The 13,086-nt window shown below is 38.2% G+C and overlaps 4 protein-coding genes across 4 annotated transcripts; 3 read left to right on the top strand and 1 right to left on the bottom strand. All coding sequences in view use genetic code 12, as the record gives it.

Moving 5' to 3' along the window:
• Positions 1 to 471: 471 nt before the first annotated feature.
• Positions 472 to 4,167, top strand: SMC1 (cohesin subunit; the record flags this gene model as incomplete). The annotated part of the gene is made up of 1 exon (XM_007373822.1): positions 472 to 4,167. The coding sequence occupies one exon, from the start codon at positions 472 to 474 to the stop codon at positions 4,165 to 4,167; it is 3,696 nt and encodes a 1,231-aa protein (XP_007373884.1).
• An 84-nt stretch (positions 4,168 to 4,251) lies between these two features.
• SPAPADRAFT_70432 (uncharacterized protein) lies at positions 4,252 to 5,904 on the top strand (the record flags this gene model as incomplete). The annotated part of the gene is made up of 2 exons (XM_007373823.1): positions 4,252 to 4,298; positions 4,380 to 5,904. The coding sequence occupies 2 exons, from the start codon at positions 4,252 to 4,254 to the stop codon at positions 5,902 to 5,904; spliced, it is 1,572 nt and encodes a 523-aa protein (XP_007373885.1).
• Positions 5,887 to 9,022, bottom strand: SGD1 (Sgd1p; the record flags this gene model as incomplete). The annotated part of the gene is made up of 3 exons (XM_007373824.1): positions 5,887 to 8,157; positions 8,230 to 8,624; positions 8,694 to 9,022. The coding sequence occupies 3 exons, from the start codon at positions 8,981 to 8,983 to the stop codon at positions 5,945 to 5,947; spliced, it is 2,898 nt and encodes a 965-aa protein (XP_007373886.1).
• Positions 9,023 to 10,565: 1,543 nt separating this feature from the next.
• On the top strand, positions 10,566 to 11,816 carry SPAPADRAFT_59726 (uncharacterized protein; the record flags this gene model as incomplete). Its single annotated transcript, XM_007373825.1, has 1 exon — positions 10,566 to 11,816. A coding segment is annotated over one exon (742 nt), but the record flags the coding sequence as incomplete, so codon positions are not given.
• Positions 11,817 to 13,086: the final 1,270 nt, after the last annotated feature.

Genomic DNA, 13,086 nt, shown 5'->3' on the forward strand with positions numbered 1-13,086 from the left:
GCGACGACTGCCACTGAACCGACGCCAGACCTGGCCCGGAGCCAGACTTGACCTGGAGCCAGACTTGGCCCGAAGCCAGACTTGACCGTCGCGAGTAGACCTTGGAGTCAGCCTGCGACTCCAGTTATAATGTGTGATGTGATATTGCTGCATTACCAGAAAACGTAGCAAAATAGCAATTGGGCACACACGATTCAGATTGATCTCACGTTTCATCTATCCAAATAGGCTTACACGGCCTACCCCCGACGTGCGACATACCAAACCAATGCTATCAAAAGGCTTTCTGTGGTAACCAAACCTCTCCACGTCACCGGCCACAGATAAGGAAGAGACACTCATCACGTGACGCGACATTTTTGCACCTCACACGAATGTTTACATTTTTTTTAAAAAATTTAAGACGCGTCAAGTAACCAGTGTTTATTCTACTACTTTACACCCACCACTGTATCCAAACTATCGAAAGAAATGGGTAGATTAATTGGGTTAGAGTTATACAACTTCAAGTCCTACAAAGGGAAAACTTCCATCGGATTCGGGACTTCCTTTTTCACATCAATCATTGGACCTAATGGGTCCGGGAAATCCAACATGATGGACGCGATCTCGTTTGTCCTTGGTGTCAAATCATCACAATTACGGTCTCAGAATTTAAGCGATTTGATATATCGTGGTAGAAAAGAAAATGTCGATGAAGACACTACCATTAATCTGACCGACCAAGATCCTACTACTGCTTATGTCATGGCTGTGTATGAAAAAGACAGTGGTGAGATTTTGAAATTGAAACGTGCTATAACTGTCAGTGGAACTAGTGATTATCGGATTAACGGTCGTTCCGTGACATTGTTGAACTATAGCAAGGTCTTGAAACAAGAGAATATCTTGATTAAGGCGAGAAATTTCTTGGTTTTCCAAGGTGATATCGAACAGTTGGCTTCTCAATCACCCAAGGATTTAACTAGTACAATTGAACAAATCAGTGGATCCGATGAGTATATCCAAGAATTTGAAAAATTAAAGGAAGAAAGTGAACGTGCTCGTGAGTTTTCTTCTTCTGTATTTACGCGTAAGAGAACATTGAACTCGGAATCTAAACAATATAAAGAGCAATTGGCGGAACAACGTGAATTTGAAGAAAAATTGGTACTCAAGGGAGACGCCATTAAAAAAATTCACTTGTATAAGCTCTACCACAATGAAAAGAAACACGACTTGCTTAAACAGGAGATCAAGGATAAGAAGAATGAGTTGAAGGAACGTAAGCGAGATTTGCAGACTAAAGAAAAAACCTATGAAACCATCATGTCTGAGTATTCTTCCGTCGCCCTTGATTTGAAACGTATCAAGCAGAAAATAGACACCAGTGATATGAAAGTTGAATCCACTAAACGTGATTTAATTCCTATTGAAGCCACCAAGCGAGCCTTGGCTTCTAAAATTTCATCCAGAAGGACCAAGATCAAGGATTTAGAGAAAGATATTGCTAATCAAAAGCAACAAGTATCAGTCATAGAAAGTCAATTACGAGATGCTGAACGTCTTAGTCGCGAATTTGAGCAATCCAATGTTGATAGTGATATTTCCATATCTCCTGAAGCACAAAGGGAGTATTCTGAATTAAGATCCAAATTCTTGGCCACTGACGAATCAAGATTAGAACAAGATTTAACTCTTTTGTCTAATGAAAAGGAAAAGATAAATGCTAATATCGTCAACATACAAAGTCAGAAAGAACATGCTGAAGCCACAGTTCGAGAAATTGAATCTTTAGTCGTCAGTGAATTGAAATCCAAGTATGATGATATCAACACGGAAATCAACAACACTCTCGAATTAAAAGCTCAAAAGGAAGAACTTCGTAAATCTTTAATCAAAAAGAAGAATGACTTGGAAAGCAAGAGGAAGCAATTGGATATCCAATATTTTGACGTGTTGAGCAAAATCAATGAATCTCGTGCACAACAGCAAGAATCCTCTAAACAAAAACAATTACGAGAAAACGTGTCTATGCTTCAACAATCGTTCCCCACTGGTGCTGTCAAGGGATTAGTCTATGAACTAGTCCGTCCTTCTGCGTCTAAATACGAGCAGGCATTGGCTACTATGTTAGGACGTAATTTTGATGCTATTATTGTGCAAACCTCCGCCGTGGCCCATAAAGCCATTGAAATGTTGAAAGAAAGACGAGCAGGTGTGGCTACATTCATTCCCTTGGATACCATTGACGTAGACCCAGTTAACTTGCACCATCTCAGATCATTGGCTACTCCAGGGTTAGATATTATGGAATATGAGGATAAGTCACTTGAGAATGCCATGAACTATATCGCTGGTGATGCATTGATTGTGGAAAACATGACGGTTGCAAGACAATTGAAATGGACCGGTGGTTCGCGTGTTCAAAACAAGTTGATCACATTACAAGGGTCCGTGATTCACAAATCAGGATTCATGACTGGTGGTGGCTCTTCTCAAAAGTCAACTGTGGTGTTGAATTGGGATAAACGAGAATTGTCAAGGTTGAATGAAGTCAAGGATGATTTGGACATTCAAATTAGGAAAGTTGAAGATGAAATGCCAACCACGGCTGAAATCAGTTCATTGACCGATGAAATTTCTCAATTTGACAACAAGTTGGTGGTATTGCGTGATGAGCGGGATAATAAGGAACGTGTGATCAAGGATAGGGAATCAGAAATTGAATTCCAAAAGAGTTTGTCTCTTGGGTTTATCGATGCTATTGCTCAAAAGCGTAACGAGCTTAAGAAGTTGGATGTTAAGATGAAGCATATCAGTGATGAAATAAAACTCGCTAAAGAAGACATCTTTGGTGAATTCTGTGAAAAATATGGGTTTGTTAATGGTATTGAAGATTATGAAAAGACTCATGGTAATACTCTTAGAACTAGAGCAAAGGAAAGAGTTCAATACTCAAAGGCTATATCTACATTGGCAAATAAACTAGAATTTGAACAAGAAAGATGTAAGAAGACACAAGAAAGGAAAGCAAGCTTGGAAAGCAAACTCGTGGATTTAGAACATGAGTTTGATGAAGTGTTAAAAGCAAAGACTGAATTAGAAGAAACTTTAGATTCAACTGAAGCAGAAAATGAAGTCATGAAACAAGAGTTGATAACCATAACCAATTCCACTCAAGCTAAATTGAAAACAGCCAAATTGATTGAATCTGATGTTCAAGAGGCACAAGCTGAATTTGATAGCACGAACAGAGAACTTTTACAAATTGAAGAACGATTATTGAAGGTTGATTCTGAACGAGCTACTGCGTTGGTCAATTGTAAGATTGAAAATATAAACTTGCCATTGAATGACGGTGATTTGGAAAGTATACCTGTTGGTGAAAAGTCGCAAGAAGCAATTGACGAGATTTACAAGTTGGAAATTGATTATTCATTGCTTGATGAACGTTTCAAAGAAGCATACAATATTCATCTTGAGTCAGAACTTGCAGCATCGTTACAAACCATCCTTGACCAAATTGAGCAATTAACCCCCAATGCCAAGGCACAGGAGAGATTGCAGGAAGTGCAAGCTAAACTCACGGAACAAGATCGAGACTTCACTGTTGCCAGGCAAAGGGAACGACAAATCAACAAAAAATTCGAAGAGATTAAGGAAGAACGTCATAAGAAGTTCATGGATGCATTCAACCATATATCTTCCCAAATCGACGGTATCTACAAAGAGTTGACTAAATCAGCCGTAGCACCAATGGGTGGATCTGCCTACTTAACTTTAGAAGACTCAGAGATGCCATATTTGTCTGGGATTAAGTATCATGCTATGCCGCCAATGAAAAGATTCCAAGACATTGAAAACCTTTCTGGTGGTGAAAAGTCCATGGCAGCATTGGCATTGTTGTTTGCCATCCATTCGTACCAACCATCACCATTCTTTGTTCTTGATGAAATTGATGCTTCGTTGGATTATGCCAATGTTATGAAGATTGGGAACTATATTCGTAAGAACGCAGGGCCAAACTTCCAGTTTATTGTTATATCGTTGAAGAATTCGTTATTTGAGAGATCAGATTCGTTGGTGGGTATATATAGAGAACAGAGGGAGAACAGTTCCAAGACTGTTTCTTTGGATTTGAGAGATTATCCCGAAGAAGAAGTAGCTCTAACTGCCAGTGTATAATTTTGTATTTATAAAAAATAAATTTTCAGCCAAAAAAAAAAAAAAAAGATTAGTTCATCTTCAGCTTTCTTTTGCAACAACAGAATGTTTGCCCTAGCGAGGATTAGTCTTGTTCGAGGCACTCGACTAGTGTATGCTAATGCGAGATACTGTTCTGCAACTGCAAGCACTGTGAAATCTTACACAGACAAAGATGTACGCAACTACCTAAGGAATATAAAACGAGGGAAGGGAACCAAAAGAAGAAAAGATTTAGATGATCCCACTCATCCCAACAACCTCCTCCAGTTGGAAATCCAAGAGTTTGCCAAACAAATGGGTGTAGCAACTGCTAATATTCTCAATTGGGATGACTTTATCGTGCATGAGTTTTTCGAAATGAAGGGAAAGAACATTGAGGTCAATACCATGATTCATGGGATGACTACCCTGGGAGTAGGAGTAGCCCTAGTTCCCAAGTGCGATTATACTGTTGGTTTCAATGGGGACCTTACTGACAAGTACACTGTAGTGTTTGTTCCCAAGACGTACACTGGTGATGAAGTTACCATTACAGTAAAGAAACACTTTGAAATGCATGCCGAGGGTGAAGTACTCAAGGTTCATAATCTCGGCAAGAATCCACTCAGGAACAACGATTTAATTAAATGCAGGCACTTTGAAACGTGCAATGGTTGTCAATTGCAAATGGTGCCTCATGAAGAACAATTGAACTTTAAACAAACAATTATTCAACGTGCTTACAACTATTTTTATCCGGAAATCTTCAACCTGTGGGAAGATGAAAAGACCAAATTTGGCAGAGTAATAAGTTCTCCCTTGCAATACGGTTACCGTACCAAGATAACCCCACACAGTGCATACTACAAGGGAAGAGATAATCTTGTAATTGGATTTCAAAGTGTAAATAGTTTTGAAACTGCTGATATTGAACAATGTCCTATTTCTTCTCTTGAAATCAACAAAAAGTATGCTGAACGCAGAGAGGAATTCATCAATGATTATCTTGCCATGAGACAAATTGACAAGCATGTGGCTAGAGTTGGACATTATTTCAGTTTTAGAAACTCTATCCACATAGATAGAAATACGCGTCAGATCCAACAAATTGCAGTTGAAGGACAACAGAAGATAATTACCGAGAGAGTTGAAAAGTATTACTACCAATTTGATGCTTCTAGTTTCTTTCAAACCAATAGTTCGATCTTGCCATTAGTGTTAAAGTATATTCGAACACATATAAAATCTACCAAAGCTCCAATTGACAATTTGGTAGATACCTATTGCGGAGTAGGGTTCTTTGGGATTGCTCTTAATAAAGATGTGAAAAAGAAAGTCCTAGGTATTGAGTTGGGCTCAAAAATGATTGAGTTTGCCAAACATAATGTCAAGTTGAATAAATTGGATGCGGAAAGAATCCAGTTTACCGACGGTGACGCCAGTAATATTTTCCAGAACCAACACTTGGAAGACATGAAGGGCCAGAATAATATGGTGATTGTAGATCCGTCAAGAACTGGTTCAAATAAACAATTCATGACTCAACTATTGGAATTTGAACCAGAATTGATTGTCTACGTTAGTTGTAATGTGTTTACGCAAGCTCGTGATTTGGAAATGTTTGAAAAGTTGCAAGGAAAGTCGAATGTAAAATATAGAGTCAAGGATGTTGTTGGGTTTGATTTCTTTCCTCAAACAAAACATGTGGAGACCGTGGCTATATTAGAGAAGGTGTAATTAATGTATATAGTAATGCTGAAAATAATATTTATTATGTCTATACTTGTTCAGATTCCTTTAAAATTTCGTCTATAATGTCAAACAAAGCATCAACACCCCATGCCACTCTGGCCTTTTGTTTCTTTCCTGATATGATATCACTCGTCTTGACTTTTTCTTGCAAAAAGTATTGCAATCCTCGGAGAAGAGTGGTTTGGTCCTTTGCTCTTAACACTGTCTCCACTAACAACTTATCATCGAACTTTTGTTCATATTCACTAGACTTCTTCTTGTTTAACCCAGCACCGATTGAATTCTTTTGTGATTTCTTACCAATAGTATCAAGGAAACTAACCAACAACACTTCCATCAATAAAACAGTATCACTTGATGCAGTCAAGAAATTAACAGTTCTCAAGTTATGAAGAGGGATAGATCCTTCAGCTATAAGAGAACCATAAAATCTACCTAGATTCAAGATCCTTCTGAGCTTAGTTTCATCGTCGTCATTATCGAATCCGAGGAAGTCATCTTCGTCTTCATCTTCACGATCACCGCCATCCAATTCCTTGATTAAGTCCCACAAAATGAATTGAAATGTCTTTCTGTGAGAATGTGATTCACACAATTTAGTCCCCAATATACCATAGTATGGATTCCATGAAGGTTCCATAACAGCACAATGAGTAAGAATCTTTGGAATTTCTCTTTCTTGTGCCCTTTTCAAGGCCAATTTATCCAACTTTGTAACAGCATCAATATAGTCGGTAGCTGACATTATGGAAATGAAAATGGCTCTTCTGATATCAGTATTCATTCTTTGTGATTTCGCAAGTTCCATCCAGTTGGGTTCAGCGTGGTCCAAGATATCATTCATGACACTTTCATCGACATCTTCAGCAGCAGTGGTTTGTTCAACACCCTTCCACGCAGAACCAACCAACCACCATTTCCCTCTACTTTCAATACTGTGTATGTCATCAAGAGAAACCTGGATTGGATCATTGAACTTGTTATTGTTGATCCCACCAAGAACTTTCTTTAATCTGATTGAAAGCTGGTGGTTAGCTTCATTGACCACTTTCAATTTGTTGTTTTTGAGTGATGATATAGTTTCTATCAAGAATTGGGTTCTGGTATTGATTTGTGATTTTGGCAAGCTCGAATATTTCTCATTAATTAAAAGAACAATGTCCTTTAATGCAGTGGGATCATCTGATCTCATTTGATTCCCTGAGTTTCTAATCAATCGTAAAAGCAAGTCCGCGTTAGTCTCATTCAAATCGCTAATTAAGGTTTTAATCAAGTCATACAACAACTTGGAAGAAACCAACTGGAACAAGTAAACCGAAGATAAAAGTGAAACCAAATTGGAAGCTTCACGGGTCTTGCTGTCATCTTGTTTAAGCAGCTCAAATTTTTGCACTATAGTTTGGATGAAATGAGCCCCAAATTCCACACCTTGAAGTCTATAAAGGGCAACAACAACACATGCATGGAGATATACAAATGTGTCAAGTAATCTTCCCTGGTGAATAATACTGTCCAAGATAATATTAGTGATTTCTTCATTCAATGTGTGTCTAGGGTGGGATAAAAACAAGGAGTTGATATCATTTATAATTGAATTGATATTTGCTTCTGACAACTTGTTAAGTGGACCTTTGATGGATTTTCGAAGATTGACTACTTCTTCAGAAACTGCTGTTTCTTGTTCCATGGCCATCTTACGTCTTAATGCAGGTGGAATATATCTTTGTTCAGCAGTTTCAGATTTGGGTTCATTGGTGGTATCTGTTCCTGGTGCAACGTAAGGGTTTTCTCTTTCCCTAGGTTCCTCATCCAATTCTCCAGACTCATCAAAATCATCTTCATCTATTTCATCATCGTCTTCTTCTTCTTTTTCTTCCTCCTCTTGCTCCAGTTCAGAACCAAAGTCCAAATCAAGTCCATCTAAAAGTCCTCCAATGATATCATCATCGTCCTGCTTGGCAAGCTTAGATTTTTTCCCACTCTTGAGACCAAGTTTCTTTGCATAGTAATCAATATCGTCTTCGTCTCGTTTGAATAATTCTTGCTGTTGTGGAGTTAAAGGCTTTGGTTCTGACTTAGATTTACTCTTTTTGGATTCTTTTAATGCTTTTAACTTTGCAAGTGGATTAGGCTCCTCTACTAATTCTTCTTCTTCGTCTTCTTCATCAAAATCAGCAAAATCGTCTTCTTCAGATAAATTATCGCCTTCAAAATCATCTTCTTCAGATATTTCATCATCTTCTAAATCATCTTCCTTTATTATTCTGACTTCTTTGGATTTTCCTTTACCGTTTGATTCTTTCAACTTACGAAGAGCTTCCATAGGGTCTTCTTCTTGTTCATCCTCTTCATTCTCGTCAAACTCTTCGTCAAACTCTTCGTCAAATCCACTATCTATTTCTTCATCAAAGTCAGAAATATCGTCGTCTTGTTCAAGGTCTTCTTCACGAACAATCTTGTACCCATCATCAGTAGTTGGCTTCTTTCCATTCTTAGATTCTTTGAGTTTTCTTAATGTTTCCATTGGATCTTCTTCTCCATCTTCTTCATCTTCTTCTTCACTCAAATCAGAAATTTCGTCATCTTCAAGATCTTCCTCGCGTACAATTTTGAATCCATCATCCGTGGATTTAGCCTTGCTCTTCTTTTCCTTCAACTTGCGTAATGCTTCCATTGGATCTTCTTCTTGCAAAATTTTAGATCCACTTGAAGATTTGCTTTTCTTTGCTTTTGCTTCTTTCAACTTTTTCAATTCTTCTAATGGGTCCTTGGACTTTCTATTCTTTTTCAACTCGGCCAATGCAGCCAATGGATCTTGGTTCTTAGGTTGCGCGGTAGATTGAGAGGTTTTCTTACTTCTTTTCTGTTTCTTTAACTCACGTTCCTGTTTTCTTTTCTCCTTTCTAGTGACTGGCTTTTCCTTTCTCTTTTTACCCTTGGTTTCAAACTTGGTGAATCTATCATCGTCATCGGCAGGACCTTGTTTGATCTTGTCTAAAATAGAGCCAGGGAGTCTAATTCCGTGTCGAGAATCATCTTCGTCATCTCCGTTTTTCCATGACATGGTGGATGTGATGGTTGTGGTGGTAGTGTTAGCTGGTGTGCTGTTGTACTAAGGTCATCTCAAATCAGTAGACAATAATTTTTTTGGTGTCGCAGAATTTCTGGTGAGATTGCAAAATTTTGTTCTTTTGTTAACCGCTGAGTTATAAACAACTTCTACGTCACAAACAATGTTAGAAGAAGATACCGCCTCTAAAGATAGAGGTGATTACATGATCTTCCTTAGATATTTACCAGTGGAGCAGCTTTGTCTGATTATCTTTGTGTTATGTTTTCAATTAATCGTGGGACTGTCTAGATATCCCGATTTTTTTTGGGTACAACCTTCCTTCATCCTTCAATTTAACTTTGATCAGGTAGGTCTCGAAAGAATTATAGAATTATTTCAATTAGTATCCAAACAGATACTACATCGGTTCAATCAAGGTACAATTTTGCCCTTTTGCAAATTCGACTTGACAGCAGTATTATCCACATTCAATAACAACAGGTTTGGGTTTAGTTTAATTCTGTTTTCTCGGTTTGCATCCAACAAAATGAGTTATGACCTAACGTTGAATGGTCCTGATATGATGGTCAGTTTAATCCAAAGTTTTGCTACGGAATTAGGTCCGTCTTGTGAGTATTCTCCCAATGAACTATTACATCTCCTCATTGATACCTACTACAAGTCAATTAAACAAGTTTGCGAAGTTCCTTTGTCGTATAACTTGACTGGTCTAGAGCCTTATAATCCCTGCCAATGGTATTATACATTCAAGAAAGGCTTTCCTGTTGTTTTATTAGCCTTGGCTATCTTGATACCAGAAGTTATCAGAGCAATAGTGGGTTTAATCCAATGTGGATTGACCTACTTTGACAAATACCCCATAGCAGAAGTTGCATTTATAAAGAAAGTCCTTTTGGGTTTCCAGCATGCATTGTTGCTTACGTGGTTCCACTTGTGGAGAAGAGTTCAAATTCCCCTCAGGTCCTTCTTGAAAGAAAATTCACTTGGAACAATCCACAATAATCGTTTTCCTTTTGCATTGCTTGCTGCTGTCACGATGGCAAGTACCATCACTGTATTTCATGGCGAGTCTTGCATTTTGAATGTGTTTCAAAGACAGGGATATCCTATCTCCTCTAAGAGTAGATCCATTCAATCTTGGGGATCGTATGCTTTTATAATTTGCACTATAATCCCATATATAGTCTTAGTTAATGTTTTATAGTAATCTATCTTTTATTTTTCTTTTTTTGCAACTCTCTATAAAAGGTTTAGTAGGGCTAATTTGTGAACCATTGTTTCTCTATGTGTTTGGATTATCACTTATGTCCGTGGTCTATTCAACGAAACCAAAAGAAACCGTAAAACACCAAAACTAATTCTTGTGTGCTACTTTTATTTTATTATAGTGATTGTTCTTAGCTGAGCTAACGCTATTTACCTATTTGAACGATGTTTAAAGCAAACTACTCCAGTCATATCAAATAGCTATAGACCGTTTCCTGCATATAAACACATGTTTTTCTTCCCTCGGTTTGAATGATCCTTACAGCAAAAAAAGGGCCAGGTTTAAATTATCACGCTTGAATAGGTTGCCACAACAAACCAATAGACGTAGATATAGATATGGGGAAATTCAAAGTAGATTTAAAGCTCATCAGCGATTTGTTCATATTGGCAGGAGCTGGACTTTCCGTCTATTATATTATAAACACTTTAATCAATGATTATATAGATTCTCCCTCAATAAAGAACAAAGAAAATGAAAAGAAAGGCAGCGGGATATTGAAAAAGATTCAAAGTTCTAACCCTCATCTCAAAGATATCTCCCTTAATCAATACGAAAAGTCATTATTAAACTGCTTAGTTATACCCGACGATATCTCCGTCAGTTTCAATGACGTTGGTGGATTACAGGATATCATTGATGAAGTGAGGGAAGCAGTTATATTGCCCTTGACTGAACCAGAATTGTTTGCTACCCATCTGAGCTTGATTCAATCTCCTAAGGGTGTATTGTTCTATGGCCCTCCAGGATGTGGTAAAACCATGTTGGCTAAGGCAATTGCCAAAGAAAGTGGAGCATTTTTCATTCTGATTAGAATGTCGACAATTATGGATAAATGGTATGGCGAATCCAATAAGATTGTGGATGCTATATTCTCACTTGCAAATAAGTTACAACCTTGTATTATATTCATTGACGAAATTGATTCCTTTTTGAGAGATCGTTCCAGTAATGATCACGAAGTTAGTGCATTATTGAAAGCTGAGTTTATGACCCTTTGGGATGGGTTGAAATCAAATGGTCGAATTATGGTGTTGGGGGCAACCAATAGAAAAAATGATATTGACGAAGCCTTCTTGAGAAGAATGCCAAAGACATTTGCTATTGGGAAACCCAATGCCCAGCAGCGTAAAGCAATTTTAACCAAGATGTTACACGATGCCAATTTGGATTCCAATTTCGATTTGGATTATATTGTCAAACATACTCAGAACTTCAGCGGATCTGATTTGCGGGAAATGTGTCGTGAAGCTGCAATTTTACCTGTTCGTGAATACATCAAAGAGAATTACAATTACAAGAGTGGGAAATTGAGCCGTGATGAGAATGACGCTTTGCCAGTACGGCCATTGAGAACTAATGACTTTGTCAAGACTTCTGATGATATGATTACGTCATCCATGGATTAGTTGTATTTATTTGTATTTAGTAGGATCATCCCTAATAGATAATCCCCGAGTGAGAATTATTGTATTACCCGGACTTTATTCTTCTGCAGTTTTCCCACTGCAAATTTTTTTTTTCAAACTCAATTGAAATATCGTTACTTTCTTCTTCAAAGAACAACATCAACCATATCACACAAGTGTATTTAACGCAAATATACATACTATATCCATTATTTTTTTTTGAATGTAAACTATCCTCTTAACCAAGTTGGCCTCTTCGAAGATCCTTATACCTTTTCCTCCGTGGTATAATGATTCAAAGCGAGGCCTAGAACTACGTTTTCACGACTAATTTGGCTTCTTTTCTTACAGTATCACTAGGAAAAATCAGATACGCTATGGGAGAAGAGACTGATAGTTTGCTCTATTGGTTGATAATTAGTTTGATACATTTTTTTTATCTGATTGGTTGTTTTATTGTGTAGTGAAAGAGGTGTATAGTCTTGATATTTCTTGCGCATTAGATTACTCAATAATCTTATTGGTAATTGTATAGGATTGAACAAAATGTACCATGCGTAATTTACTGGAATGTAGAGATGTCAGTTATAAAACCATAGCTCAATATATTAAACTACATAAACAGAAAAACCAAAACAAATCATCACAGATAACCTGGATGATAATTCACAAATAGAATCAAAAAAAAAAACCACGAAAACTTTCTAAAAATCTGCTAAAGCATTCACCTATTCACCCTTAGGGCTTGGCTTTGGCTTAGCACCGAACTTAAATGTAGTTGGTTTTTCGGCAATACTAGGCTTATGAGGTTTACCACCGAATTTGATAGTCTTCATTGTAGTAGGCTTAGGTTTAGGCCATGGTTTAGGCCATGGTTTACCACCAAAGGTATGGGTAGCGGTTGGGCATCCTCCTTTACAGGGAGAGTGGACTGGAGTAGATTTAATAGGTGGAACATCAAGGGTATCAGTTGGGCATGGAGGAGGTGGAGGTGGAAGATCGCATGGTTCGGTAAATGGAGGAACCTCAGTTGAAACTGGTGGGGGTGGAACCTCACCAGTGGATTTGATTGATGTAGAATCAGGTGGTGGTGGGACTTCAGTAGTTACTGGAGGAGTACAGAATGGTGGAACACATTCAGATGGTGTCGACTCAGTTGCAGGAGGAGGTGGTGGTGGAGTTGTCTCAGTAGCTGGTGGGGGTGGTGGTGGTGGAACAGTAGATTCAGTGAGCATCGAGCTTATACAGTCTTCAGGAGTACTTTCGGGTGGAGGGCATTCTGGAGTACTTTCACTAGCTGGTGGTGGTGGTGGTGCTGTCTCGGTACCTGGAGGTGGTGGTGGTGGTGCTGTCTCAGTACCTGGTGGAGGAGGTGGTGGTGCTGTCTCGGTAGCTGGAGGAGAAGGAGGAGCAGGTGT

This window comes from Spathaspora passalidarum (assembly GCF_000223485.1).
Source record: "Spathaspora passalidarum NRRL Y-27907 unplaced genomic scaffold SPAPAscaffold_2, whole genome shotgun sequence".
NCBI lineage: Eukaryota > Fungi > Ascomycota > Pichiomycetes > Serinales > Debaryomycetaceae > Spathaspora > Spathaspora passalidarum.